The following is a 15,157-nucleotide window of genomic DNA, read 5'->3' on the forward strand; positions in this document are numbered from 1 at the left end:
TCTGCATCCTTTCCTTCAAGGCTCAGGGGTCCAAGATTATCTTCTGTGTCTGTATTTATTGGTTTCCCTTTTCTTTGTTGAAGAGGGTCTGTGCAATCCTTCTGCCTAGTCCGCCATCTTGCCCTGCCTCTCTCCCTTTCCTGTCTTTTTAATGACCTTTTGGTTTCTTCATGTTCTTGATGTTATTCCTTAGTTCCTCTTGTTTTCAGTGATTGGTGTTCACTGCATGAAATCTATTTTTTATATGATCTCTAAGTCAGAAGGGATATATTCAAGGTCATATTTTGGCCTCTTAGTTTCTGGCTTAAGGTAAATAATTTAATTTTCTGATTCTTCACATAGTCATTTCTAAAATGGGGATAATAATACTTATTTTCTATTGTTGATATGAGAATTAGGATCTAGCATATGGAGGATACTTAAAAAGTAATAAAGCATTACTTGCATATTTGCGTCTACTTGTGTATTTGTGTGTACACATGACTACTTTTTAGATTCTTGAAACTACCTAGAAATTCCATACTATTGATATGCTTCTAATCATTATTCTAGTAAGAATTCTAAGGTGTTGAATATCTCAGTCAGTCTACTAGGAGTTTCTAGTCTTTGAACTTTCAAGTGATGTTTCTAAGGTGATTCCAGTTTGATTTGTTCACACTGATATTGAATAATGAATTTGGGTCTTTCTATTTTAAATTCATTTAGGTGAAATTAATCCAGCACATTTTCACAGAATGAGACACCTCCAAAGATGGTTGGAATTTGTATGGTTATGCCTGACTAAATTTGCACCTTATCACACATTTAATTCACTTTGAAGATAACTTCTTATTGCCTACATAACTTGATTTGGATGCCATAATTCTCTTCTTGCTTCCTCCTTTTTTTCTCCCCCCCCACCACTTTTTTTTTAAACTTTCTGTGAAACACTAGGTAGGTCAGTATCTGTTGGTTGACCATACCCACATGTTGAATTGTTCAGTCTTGTTTAAACAGATTATGAGACAAGGGATTATCACCTTTGTGGCACAGATCATTTTGCAGATGATTAGGTTGATGTGGTGATTGTAAAAATCATTTTTGTCCCAGATATTCTTTCAGGCAGTCAACCTATGAATGGATTCTATGTAAATCTCCCTTTTACAGAATTCCCTGGAGACAACAGACATTTTAAATGGAAAGTCTTTCAAACTTTGCTCATAATCTGTGGTTTCCTGGGATCCTACAGACTATATGGGAGAAAAAGCTAAGATAACACTGATGCTAATAGTTAAATGGACCATAAATTATTTTTGTCTTAATTTTGTATCCTTGCTGTCATGATGAGAGATGCTGACTATATGCACAATAAACATATATTGCATTGTACTGATTTAAAAACAAACAAACAAAAATGTCTTTGAGTAGAAAATAATTACTTTGTTCCAAAGTATTTTGTGGCTACTTGAACTACAACAGTGATTTACATATTTCCACCAATTTATCTTCCCTTGTTTAATCACCCATTGATTTATTTACTCAAATAGCTGGAAGCTATTAGATTTAGTGGTGAGACTCCAAACTTTTTTTTATAGTAGTTTTCTCAATTTTCCTGATATTCCTGAATATCATTCTGATTTATTTATATGACTAGAAATAATGTTTTCACAATGCAACATTGGTTAGTGGGTCGTTATCTATCTAGAGTGTAGGGAGTTGTTACATGGAGCTTTTATTGAGTTTGTGATTATTCATTTTCCTGAATTATAGGGTAGAAATCTGCCTGCCTGAGATGGGTTTTATTTAGCAATGTTTAGAAGAAGGGTGCTACATCAGATGAAATAGTAGTTTGCATATCTGACTTTTGAAGATGCCTACATATTATCTTGAGGGTCACTTAATAGTAGGGAAAGCCCTTTCTCTAATTTTCCTTTGAGTGTTTTGTCTCCAAACACCATGGAGTGTGAGTCCATCAACACTGGTTCCTCCCCAAGATATGTGTCAACAGATTTGATTTGAGCCAATATTCCTGTTTTGATGTTCCACACCAAACTCAATGCTATCAAGTTGATTCAGACTCACAGTGACCTACATAGCGTTTCCAGGGCTGTAAATCTTTGCAGAAGCAGACTGCCTTATCTTTCTTCTACAGAATGGCTGGTGGGTTTAAATCACCAAACGTTTGATTAATAGCCAATCATGTTAACAACTGCACCACCAGATCTCCTTGTTGTGATATTAGAGAGTAGCATAACAGGGTTGAACATCAAGATTACTGCCCTTCTAGGTATACATAAGTAGCTCTGGTGTCACCGTAGTTTGGCACTGAGCTGTTAAGCAGAAGGCTGGTGGTTCACACTCCTCAGCTGCTGTATAGTAGAAAGATGTGGCAATCAGCTTCCTTAAGGATTATAACCTTGGAAACCCTATAGTTCTGTGTTGTCCAGTAGTGTCACTATGAGTCGGAATCTATTCCATGGCAATGGGTTTGAGTTTGGTAGGAATGACGCATGGAATGGTACATTTAAATTTTAAAATAATTGTAAAAATAATATGGATTAATTTATCTATTTAATTCTGCATTTTATAAACATTTTATTACAAAAATTGTATGCCAGGGAGCAAAATGAGCACAGAGCAAATCTTAAGAAACTACTAATTCTTTAGGGGTTTTCATAATTAACTGCTAAATTGATACAGCTGGATCTCTTTGTGTCTGATGTACTGCTAATTACCACCCATTTAAATGTGGAAATACGTGCTTCTCCACCTGGACCTGACTACTGTCAAGAATGCCAAGTTGAACAACTTGAGTTTGCCTGAAGAGGTTAAAAGGCTTTAGGCCTGGGGATCTCAGACAAATCAGCTTCATCTGTTGCAACCACATTTTCAGAAAGTTTTTGTGAAAGATTATTTGACACAGGAAAAATCTTTCCTTTCCAAAATAAAACTTCAGTCAGCCTTTGTTGTAAAGCAGAATGAAGGAAAAAGAATACGACAAGAAAAACTACCCAGAACTATGAAATCCCACCTAAAAGTGTGAAACTCTAGAAAGAGCCACATTTCCAGGCTGGGATTATGGTGAAATGTTAAGATTAGGGTTTTAAAAAAGCTTAAAGAGGAAAAAGTGAACTATGATTTTCCTTTTATCCTGCTTGATTTTTCCCTGTCATGGCAATTCATACAAGTAAATTGGATACAACACTACAGTTTGTCACTGGAGAATATGAACATTTAAAAAATATCTCTGGGTGGCACAGGCAGTTTGAAATTGGCTACTAACCTGAAGGTTGGTTGTTCAAACCTATCCAATGGCATCATGGAAGAAATGCTTCATGACATGCTTCTGTAAAGGTTTCAGTCAAGAGAATCCTATGGAGAAATTCTATTCTATAACACATGGAGTCGCCATGAGTTGGAATTGACTTGGCAGCAATGTGTTTAATATTTTATTCCCTATCTGGTGGGTGAAATGCTGTCTGTTTCATGTCTCCCAGTTGGTAAATTAAAAAGTGAAAACAAAGGAACAAACTAAACCAAAAATCTTTATCTTTTAGACAAACTATAGTTTGATATCCCTGTAGTATGGGGAGAAGTTGACTCTCAAAATAGTTACAGTTCCTTGCCATGGGCCACTAGGTTGGATGGCCAAGCCAAAACAAACCTGCTTTAACTTCAGACAATCTGTTCCATTTTAGAGTGTGTCATCTACACATTTCTTTGTAGAACAACAGGCTTTCTTATAATTTACATCTTTGTTATTCTGAGCTTTCAATCTGATTTGAGATTTTCTTAAATTAAGCAGACAAGATTATATTTAATTTGTATTTCCAGTTTAAGACATTAATTTGCTTTAAGTATTTTTCACCTAATAGATTAGGAAGCTCAGACTGATTTAACCTATAATCCCTTGCCTAGTTAGGGACTGAACCTGCATCCCATATTTCCTGCTACAGTGGTTACCCTTTCCCCTGTGCTGTCAAACTATCAAGATGCAATAAATCATTTATTTAAAAAATCCATTTGAGATAACTTTCTTTTACTGTGAAGGTAGCTTGGAGCACATTTAAAAGGCAGTGTAAAAAGTTAAATTACTTGCTTGCCTTGATAATACAAATCTATTGATGCTGTTGTTAGCTGCTGTGGTGACCACATACACAATGGTGTTAGTCATTGTCATCCATAGGATTTTCATTGATTGATTTTTCAGAAGTAGACAACCATATCTATCTTCCTAGTTTGTCTTAGTCCTAAAGCTCTGCTGAAATGTGTTTAGCATCATAGCAACATGCAGGCCTCCAATGACAGATAAATGGTGGCTGCATTTGAGGTACAAACTCAGGCAATAGGTCCCCTGTATGAAAGCTGAAAATTCTACCACAGAACCATCAGGAACCTAGGATCACTAAAATAAAACCAAAAATAAATAGATCCATCTTTAGAACATTGACTACCTGTATCACTATATGTACGTTTTTAAAAATCTTCAGAATTAGATGAAATCAGTTTCCACTCATTAAATGTTGAAGTGCTTTATTGTGTAAGTCACTGTGTTAGGTTGTGGTAAAGTGAGAGTCCACACTAAGTAACAGTGATGCATGGCAGAAACTTTGATGCAGTCTTCAGTAGGAAAATGGCTCACCCCATTGCATATCTAGTCTTCATCAATGAAGTAAATGTATATTAACTGACTGTGATGTTGAAGACATACTAGTAAATTTTAAAATTATAGCATCATTTGTAGAAAATAAGCCAATTAATGGGAAAAATACTGAAAAGCAGTCTAAATATTTCTTTTTTAGCACACATTTGTTTATGTGTACGTAAATGCAAAGGAAAAGGCATGGGAAGATGCATGCCAAAGGCTAAGAGTGCTTACATCTGGGAGGGAGAGTGAGTATAATTAAAGTTGGAAAGAGGGTTTTCAATATTGTTTGAATTTTCTACAATGAAAAAAAAAAATTCATATATGATCTTATTTATAGGAGCTATGGTAGCGTAGTACCTAAGGCACTTAACTGCTAACCAGAAAGCTGGCAGTTCAAACCCACCAGCCACTCCTCGGAAGGAAGGTTGGGCAGTCTACTTCCGTAGTGATACTGCCTTTGAAACCCAAGTAGGGGTTGCTATGAGTCAGGTCTGACTAGATGGCAGATGACGACTATGATGACGATCTTACTTATGTGTAGATTTTAAAATATAAAGTAGCTTCTAACTATAAGACATATTTAATGGAATGTATAAGCCCTTGGTGATATAAACAGTTTATATAGGACTACTAACTTAAAGGTTACTGGTTTGAACCCACTTACTGACTCTGTGGAAGAAAGACCTGATAATCAGTTTCTGTTAAGATTACAGCCAAGAAAACCCTGTGGAACAGTTCCTCTCTGTAACACATGGGGTTGCTATGAATTGGAATTGACTCAATGGCTATGGATTTGTTTTATAAACTTTTGAATAATATTTTAAAGTCCTAAAGAAATAAATGATAATTTAAGATACATATGATATCCTATGGGAAATGAGTTAGGGGCTCTGATGGTGCTGTGGTTAAGGCATGTGACTGCTAACCAGAAGGTTGGTGGTTCAAAGCTTCCAGCTCTCTGCAGAAAGAAGATGAGACAATCTATTCCTGTAAAGAAACCCAAAGAGGGTCCCTATGAGTTGGAATCGACTTAATGACAGTGAGTTTGTTTATTTATTTTTTGGTATGAAACATGATTAATTCAAGGGTGATTGAGTGAGGACTTTACAGAGAAAGAGCAATTTGAACTGGACATGATCCTTGAAGGGTGAGTAGACCTTCTATAGGTGAAGAGGAGATGAATATTTAGGCTGAGGGAGAAAAAAAAATGTGATAAAAGACATTAGGAAGTTAAAACAGTGTTGATATACAGTTTTATTTATATACAGTTATTAGTGATAATAAGAGGGATGGGATATGGTGGTTTATATTGTCCAAATTATTGGTTGCACTTCAGTTATGATAATGACAAGTTTCCATAGATTCTTTTTTGTTGTTTTTAATTGTGATTTGGGTGAAAGTTTACAGAGCAAATTCACTTTCCATATAGCAGTTCACATACACTTTGTCTCATGACATTTACTACGATTTACCACAATGCAACAGCTCTCCTCCTACTTCCTCCCCATACCTCTTCCCTGTGTCCTTCGCTCCATGCACTTCTGCCCCCTGGGCTGTCTCCCTGTGTGTACACAGCTCTTCTATTCTCCCATGATTGTTCTCTCCAAGGAGTGTATCTACCTAATGTAATTGTTCACCTCATATGCCTGTATTTTGTTTGGCTGGAAGCCACAGAAGTGGGTTCAATTCCAAACCTGAAAGGCAGCTAAGGGATAAGCCTTAGTGGTTCCATCAGGCTCTATCAGACCAGCAAGTCTGGTCCCTTTTTTTTTTAATGATTTTGAGTTTCGTTCTACATTATTCTCCCACTCTATCCAGATCTCCTACATAGATCCCCCTACGTGGTTGACAGTGGTAGCCAGGCACCATCTAGTTCTTCTGGTCTCATAGTTGTATAGGCTGAGGGTCACATGTTATACCAGTCACTTGGACTAATTTTTTCCATGAATCTTTGGTTGTCTCCATTCTTCTTTGCTCTGGATGAGGAGAGATGCATTGTTTCATGTAGATGACCGCTTGAAAGCTTTTAAGATCCCAGTTGATACTCGCCAAAGTAGGGTGTGGAATAATGTTTTGTGTAGTAGGTTATGCCAATTGACCTTGATGTGCCCTGCAACTATGGTCTGAGCCCACAGGTCCAACTCCCTCTGGGTAGCTGGCCGTGGCCAAGAAGTGACTACAGTCTTGTCCCTTGTCAGCTCTACTATGTACCTGGGAATTCTTACAGAACATACCAATACACTTTGTGGAAATACTGTCTGCCAACCCTATACATGGTCTTGGGCACACTCCCCCCTGCATGTTGTGTTGTTGTTATCTGCCATCTAGTTGGACTCGACTCATAGCGACCCCTCGTGTTTCCGAGGCAGCATCACTAGGGAAGTAGATTGCCCAACCTTCCTTCCGAGGAGTGGCTGGTGAGTTTGAACCACCAGCCTTCTGGTCAGCAGTCAAGTGCCTTAGGCACTACGCTAGACAAATGTAATAGTTAAGCCTTTCCACCCATCTATCCACCCGTATATCCATGTTTGCCTTCATTGATAATGCAGTACTGTATGTGCAAAAAGGTTCATCTTTATTTTCTGTACCTTCCATGCACCACTCTATGTCTTCCATTTCCTCAATACCACCATGTTGATCACTCACATTTGTTACATTGCCCTTCTCTTCACCTAAATCAATACTTGTCTCTATCTATCTGTGTTCCCTCGCCTGCCCTCCCACCCCTGATAACCAACAAAGAAAATTTCCTTCCATGCATAAACCTTTCCTTGACTTTCTACAATAACAAACTAATACAATATTTGTCCTTCTGTGATTGACTTATTTCACTCAGCATAATGCCCTCCAAGTTCATCCATTTTAAGTGGTGTTTTGCAGATTCTACATTATTCTTTAGGGTTGCACAGAATTCCATTGTGTGTATGTACCATAGTTTAGTTATCCATTTTTTAGTTGATGGATACCTAGGTTGTTTCCATCTTTTGGCTATTGAAAATAGTGCTGCAATGAACATGGGTGTGCATGTCTGTTCTTGTCATGGCTCTCACTTCTTTAGGATATATACCTAGTAATGGAATGGCTGGGTCAAATGGTATTTCTAATTCTAACTTTTTAAGGAATTGCCATGCTGCTTTCCACAGTGGTTTTATCATTTGACAGTCCCACCAGCAGTGTATGAGAGCCCCAATCTCTCCGCATCCTCCCCAGCATTTGTTATTTTCTGTCCTGTTGAACTTTGCTACTAGTGCTGGGGCAAGATAGTTATCTCCTTGTTGTTCTGATTTGCATCTCTCTATTGGCTAATGATCCTGAGCGTATGTTCATATGTTTGTTGGCCGCCTGAATGTCCTCTTTGGTGAAATGTCTTTTCATGTCTTCTGCCCATTTTTTAATTGGATTGTTTGTCTTTTTGTTGTAGTGTTGTTGGAGTTTTCTATAAATTCTAGGGATAAGTCCTTGCCATATATGTCATTGTTGAATATTTTTTCACAATCTATAGGTTCTCTTTTGACTCTTCTTGAGAAGTCTTTGGAAGCACATAAAAATTTAATTTTGAGAAGGTCCCATTCATCTAGTTTATCTTCTGTTGTTTGTACACTTGGAGTTATGCTTGATAGACTATTTATGCCATGTATTAGGGGCCCTAAATTTGCCCATCCAGCCACTCCTCAGAAGGAAGGTTGGGTAATCTACTTCAGTAGTGATACTGCCTCAAAAACCCAAGGAGGTGTTGCTATGAGTCAGGGCCAACTTGACGGCACATAACAACAACAACAACAACAACAACAAATTTTCCCCTAATTTTTCCTTGAGGAACTTTATACTTTTATGTTTCACAGTTAAGTCTTTGATCCATCTAAAGTTAGTTTTTGTGTATGGTGTGAGGTATAGATCTTGTTTAATTTTTCTGCAAATGGATCTCCAGTTTTGCCAGCACCATTTATTAAACAGACATTCTCTTCCTCATTTAATGGATTTTGGGCCTTTGTCAAAGATCAGCTGACCATAGGTTGATGGATCTGTTTCTGGGTTCTCAATTCTGTTCCATTGGTCTATGTGTCTGTCATTACACCAATACCAGGCAGTTTTGACTGCTGTGACCATATAGTAGGTTTTGAGATCCGGCAGTATGAAACCTTCTACTTTGTTGTTCTTCTTCAATAGTGCTTTGCTTATCCAAGGTCTCTCCTTTCCATATAAAATTAATGATTGGTTTTTCTGTATCCTTAAAAAATGTTGATGGGATCTGAATTAGGATTGCACTGAATGTGTAGATTGCTTTGGATAGAACTGACATTTTCACAATGCTCAATCTTCCTATCCACGAGCATGGTATATTCTTGCATTTATGTAGATCTCTTATGGTTTCTTTCTTTCTTTTTTCTTTTTTTTTTTCAATCAAGAGATATTTTTAATTTCAGTTTTTATTTCTTCTATTACCCAGTAGTTTTTTTAATGCATTTTATTAAAATTAATTTATATACAGGAAATACACAAAACTAAAGTGATATGGGTCAATGCATTTTTTTTTGTCAGTTTTCCCTCCCCTTCCCTTCCACCCCTGCCAACCAACAAAGTTTCCCTCCATATATAAACCTATCCTTGACCCTCCACAACAACGAACTAGTACTATATTTGTCCTTCTGTGATTGACTTATTTCACTCAGCATAATGTCCTCCAAGTTCATCCATGTTATGCAGTGTTTTGCAGACTCTACATTATTCTTTAATGCTGCATAGCATTCCATTATGTGTATGTACCAGAGTTTGCCGTCCACTTTTCCACTATAACTCTTAGAGATAAGTCCCTTGCCAGATATGTAATTATCGGCAAATATGAATTTATTGCTGTCATTTTTGTTAAGTGCTTTTTCATGGTGTCAATTTCTTTGTTCCATAAAATTTTCTATGCTGAGATCGTTTTGTTTATGAATCATGTTATCACTTTCTTCATTGCTACTGTTTTAGTATTTGCTGAATATGTGGGTCCTCTTTTATGATGTGAAAGTTTATCAGTTTTCTTTGAGGTTACCCTGTTATTTATAGTTTTCTTCCCAAGTTTGGAACAATCCGTTCTATCTTGTAGTTGTCTTCACTGCCCTACCATCTAGAAGTTCTATAATGACACAGTTTTTTCCCTCTTTTTGGTTTGTAGCTATCCACATTTGTCAACTGATTTCTCTGGTTCCCTGTTTATAATCTTGTAAGCTTATTTACTTTGGATACTTCGATAGCTGGGTTGGTTTCTGGGTTATATCATCATGTGTGTTAATGTTCAGTTGTTGTTGGCTGTTGTTTCTCTGTCCAAAGGGCTCCCTTTAGCATCTCTTGTAAGGTTGGTCTGGTTTTAACAAATTCCCTTAATTTCTGCTTATCTGTAAATGTCCTAATTTCACCGTCATATTTAAGGGACAGTTTTGCTGGGTACATAATTCTTGGTTGGAAGTGTTTCTCTTTCAGGGTTTTATATGTACCATTCCATTTTCCTCTTGCCTGCATGGTTTCTGCTGAGAAATCCACGCTTAGTTTTATTGATTGCCCCTTGTAGATAACTTTTTGTTTTTCCCGTGCTGCTCTCATGATTCTTTCTTTGTCTTCGGTTTTGGTGAGTTTGATGATGATATGTCCAGGTGATTTTCTTTGGGGTCTGTCCTGTTTGGGGTTCATTGGACTTCCTGAATGGATATATTCTTATTTTTCACCATACCAGGAAAATTCTCTTCCAACAAATCTTCAACAATTGTCTTCGTGGTTTTATTTGTCTCTTCCTGTTCTGGAATTCCAATTACATGTAGGTTATTCCTTTTGATGTTATCCTACATGAACCCTAGGCTTTTTTCATTTTGTTTTGACCTTTTTTTCTGATTTATCCTTTTCCAAAGAAGTGTTCAGTTATTTGCCTTCAGTCTCCCTAATTCTGTCTTCCATTGATTCAATTCTGCTTCTTTGCCTATTCAATGTCTTACTATTTCTGAAAATTTAGTATTAATTGTCTGAATTTGTGTGTGTAGATTTTGTATCATTTCTAATTTTTCATTTATTTTGTTGTATTGTTCTTGCATTTTTTTTTCAAAATTGTTCTAGGGTTTTCTGTGTTTTCCTTGATCTGTCTCTCAATTCATTGAAGAACCTAAATATAATTATTTTGAATTCCTTATCAGGCTGTTCCAATGCTGTGTCTTTTGTTTTGGGTCTGTATCCTGGTCCCTGTTTCACCTGCTTTACCTTGCTTCTTGTGTGGACTGTGATGCTTTGTTGTCTCCGAGGCAGTGTGACGTTTTTGTATTTATACTTAATTGATGATTGTATGTTGGAGTGACTTGCCCACGATTTTAGTTTTCTTTGTATGTTATCTATGCAAGCAGGGTACTGTGCTCCTCTATTTACTAGTTTACAGCAATTATATACTCACCGCATTTCTCCTTTTCTATTGCTAGCCAACCTTGGCAAACAGAGCCTATTCTTAGGTCCCTGGAATCCAAATGAGAATGCTATCACTTTAAAATCCAAAATGGTTACCACTTGTAAAGATTAAAAATGGCTGCACCCTCAGTCACTTTGAATATCCAAAATAGCCACCACTTGTAAACATTCAAAATGGCTGCACCCTCAGTCACTTTAAACATCCTAAATGGCCACCACTTGTAAACATTCAAAATAGCTGTGCCCTTGGTCACTTTAAATATCCAAAATGTCTGTCACTTATAAACATTCAAAATGGATGTGCCCTCAGTCACTTTGAACATCCTAAATGGCCACCACTTATAAACATTCAAAATGGCTATGCCTTGGTCACTTTAAATATCCAAAATGTCTGCCACTTGTAAACATTCAAAATGGCTGTGCCCTTGGTCACTTTGAATATCCAAAATGGCTGCCACGTGTAAACAATCAAAATGACTGCACCCTCCGGACAGTGGAAAGTCCACAGCTCAGGTAGTCTCCCTCCTTGCTGTTTCCCTTCCTAGTGTTAAGCCACCAGCGCAGTTGTCCCTGCAGCCCTTGGTGACCAGGGCTGATCTTTAGGTCAATTCTCAGGTTCCAACACCACTTGGAAATATTCAGGCTGTTGGTCCTGTCAAAGTAGCTGACAGTCCACAGCTTCGACCGTCTCTGTATTCACTGTTTTCATTCAGGTTTTTCCACTAGTTGGTGCCTAATCCACTTCTGTATAGTTCCTTTCAAATCTCAGGGCTCCAGGATTATCTTCTGTATCTATGTCAACTGGTTTTTCTTATCTTTGCTGAAGAGGATCTGTATTGCTTGTCTGCCTATTCTTCTATCTTACTGGAAGTCCCTGGATCCTGTATTGAAGTAGTCTTTTATAGTTTTCTTTGTACAGGCTTTTATGTCCCTGATATGATTTATTCCCAAGAATTATATTTTTTTGTTAGCTATTTCAGGTCTGACTCGATGGCACATAACAACAACAACAACAACATTGTAAATGTATTTCCTTATTTTATTTTTTTGCAATCTCTTTGCTAGTGTAGGGGAATCCAGCTGATCTTTGGATGTTGATCCTTGTATCCTGCCATGATGCTAAATCTCTCAATTAGTTCCAGTAGATTTTTTACTGAGTCTCTTGGGTTTTCTAGGTATAATATTATATCATCAGCAAATAGGGATAGTTTGATTTCTTCCTTACCAATTTGGATGCCTTTGATTTTCCTTTCTTGCCTTATTGCCTTGGCTAGGTCTTCCAGTACAATATTGAATAGAGGTGGTGATAGAGGACATCCTTGTCTGGTTCCTGTTCACAAGGGGAATGGTTTCAGTCTCTCTCCATTGAGAATAGTGTTGGCTGTTGGTTTTGCATAGATGCCCATTATTATGTTGAGGAATGTCCATTCTATTCTTATTTTGCTAAGAGTTTTGATCAGGAACGGGTGTTGGATTTTATCAAATGCCTTTTCTGCATCAATTGATATGATCATGTGGTCTTTGTTTTATTCATGTGATGGATTATGTTGATTGTTTTTCTAATGTTGAACCATCCTAGCATACCTGATGTGAACTCCACTTGGTCATAATGAATGATTTTCTTAATATTTTGTTCGAGTCTATTGGCTAGGATTTTGTTGAAGATTTTTGCATCTATAGTCATGAGAGATACTGGTCTGTAGTTTTCCTTTTGAGTGATGTCTTTGCCTGGTTTTCGTATCAAGGTTATTCTTGCTTCATAAAATGAATTTGGGAGGATTCCATCCTTTTCTATGTTTTGGAATACTTTGAGTAGGATTGGTGTCAGTTCTTTTCTAAATGTTTGGTAGAATTCTCTGGTGAAACTGTCTGGGCCAGGACTTTTTTTGTTGGTAATTTTTTGATGATCTGTTCAATTTCTTCTTTTTTTAATGAATCTGTTCAACTTTTCCCCATTAGTCTGTGTTAGTTTAGGTAAGTGGTGTGTTTCTAGAAATCTGTCCATTTCTTCCAGATTTTCAAATTTTTTGGAGTACAGTTCTTCATAGTGTCCTGATATTATCCTATTTCTTTCAGTTGGTTCTGTTGTGATGTCACCCATTTCGTTTCTTATTTGTGTTATTTGTATTCTCTCCCTCTTTTCCTTTTTGAAATTTGCCAGTGGTTTGTCAATTTTATTGATCTTTTCAAAAAACCAACTTCTGGTCTTATTGATTTTTCTATGGCCCTTCTATTTTCTGTTTCATTGATTTCTGCTCAAATCTTGATTATTTCCTTTCTTCTGGTGACTGTAGGCTTTTCTTGCTGTTCTTTTTGTATTTGTTGGAGATGTTCATTTAAAGTGTTGATTTTGTCTCTTTCTTCTATTTTGATGTGTGCATTTATTGCTATAAATTGGCCACTGATCACTGCTTTTGCTGTGTCCCAAAGATTTTGATATGTTTTGTTTTCATTCTCATTTGATTCAATGAATTTTTGAATTTCATTTTTTATTTTTTCCTTTACCCAGTTTTTCTTATGGAGGGTATTGTTCAGTTTCCATGTGTTTGCTTTTTTTCTGTTGATCTTCCTATTATTAATTTCTAATTTGATAGCATTGTGATCTGAGACGATGCTTTGCAGTGTTTCAATGTTTTTAAGTTTTTTAAGGCTTGCTTTATGACCTAACATATGGTCTATCATGGAAAAAGTTCCATGTGCACTGGAAAACAGTGTATATTGTGTTATTGTTGGGTGAAGTGCTCTGTAGATGTCTATAAGGTCAAGTTGATGGGTTGTATTGTTTAACTGTTCTGCATCTTTGTTGAGTCTCTTTCCAGTTGTTCTATTTTTGATTGAAAGTGGTGTATTAAAGTCTCCCACTATGATTGTGGAATCATCTGTTTGGGTTTTCAACTCTTTTAAAGTCTGAGTTATGTATTTTCAGGCTCTTTCATTGTGTCCATAGATATTTATTGTGGTTATATCTTCTTATTCACTTGATCCTTTAATTATTATATGATATCCTTCCTTTTCTTGTATGGTGACATTTTTCTTAAAATCAATTTGATCAGAAATTAATACTGCCACTCCTGCTCTTTTAAGTTTGCTATTTGCTTGATATATCTTTTTCCAATCTTTGACTTTTAGTCTGATTTTATCTTTATCTGTAAAGTGTTAGTATATTGATGGGTTATGTTTTCTTATCCAGTCTGCAGTTCTCTGTCTCTTGAATGGTGCATTTAATCCATTAACATTCAGTTTAATTATTGACAAGTACGAATTTGTTGTTGTCATTTTGTTATGTGTGTTGTCATGGTGTTTCTGGCTTCTTTGGTCCATATAATTTTCTGTGTTGAGCACATTATGTTTATGAGTCATGTTATCATTTCCTTTTTTGCTATTGTTTTAGTATTTGCTAAATATTTTTGCTTGTCTTCTTTTTTATTGTGATGTGAAGTTTTATCATTTTTGTTTGAGGTTAATCTACGATTTATAGTTTCCCCTGAGTTTAGAACAGTCCATTTTATCTTGCATCTCTTGTGAGTTCCTCACCATTTAGAAGTTCTGTAAGTACAATATTTTCCCTTTTTTTGGTTTGTAGTTTTCCTCATTTGCCAATTTATGTCTCTGGTTCCCTGTTTACAATCTTGTAAGCTTATTTTACTTTGGATACATTCATAGCTGTGTTGGTTTCTTGGTTATGTTATCTTGTGTATTAATGGTTCATTTTTGTTTACTATTATTGGTTCTCTGTTTTAATGGACCCCCCTTTAGCATCTATTGTAAGGTTGGCCTGGTTTTAACAAATTCCCTTAATTTCTGCTTATCTGAAAATCTCCTAATTTCACCATCATATTTGAAGGACAGTGTTGCCAGATATATAATGCTTGGTTGCAAATTTTTCTCTTTCAGGGTTTTATGTATGCCATCCCATTGCCTTCTCACTTGCATGGTTTCTGCTGATAAATCAGAGCTTATTCTTATTGGTTGTCCTTTTTAAGTAACTTTTTGTTTTTCACATGCTGCTTTCAGGATTTTTTCTTGAGTTTTATGATAATTTGTTGCAGTGTAGTAAATTACATAATTTGGCTTTTCTATCCATAAGTCTTTGTGAACTCCATG

At 36.4% G+C, this 15,157-nt stretch overlaps 1 protein-coding gene across 1 annotated transcript in view; it reads left to right on the top strand.

Moving 5' to 3' along the window:
* The window catches only part of RYR2 (ryanodine receptor 2), a 1,099,979-nt gene that overhangs the window by 120,137 nt on the left and 964,685 nt on the right, over positions 1-15,157 (top strand). The window contains exon 5 of the mRNA XM_007942720.1: positions 2,940-3,016. Coding sequence (XP_007940911.1) covers positions 2,940-3,016 — 77 coding nt within the window. The remainder of the gene's footprint in view (positions 1-2,939; positions 3,017-15,157) is intronic.

The sequence above is a fragment of the Orycteropus afer genome, unplaced genomic scaffold, assembly GCF_000298275.1.
Source record: "Orycteropus afer afer isolate SDZICR_OR568_19922 unplaced genomic scaffold, OryAfe1.0 scaffold00096, whole genome shotgun sequence".
NCBI lineage: Eukaryota > Metazoa > Chordata > Mammalia > Tubulidentata > Orycteropodidae > Orycteropus > Orycteropus afer.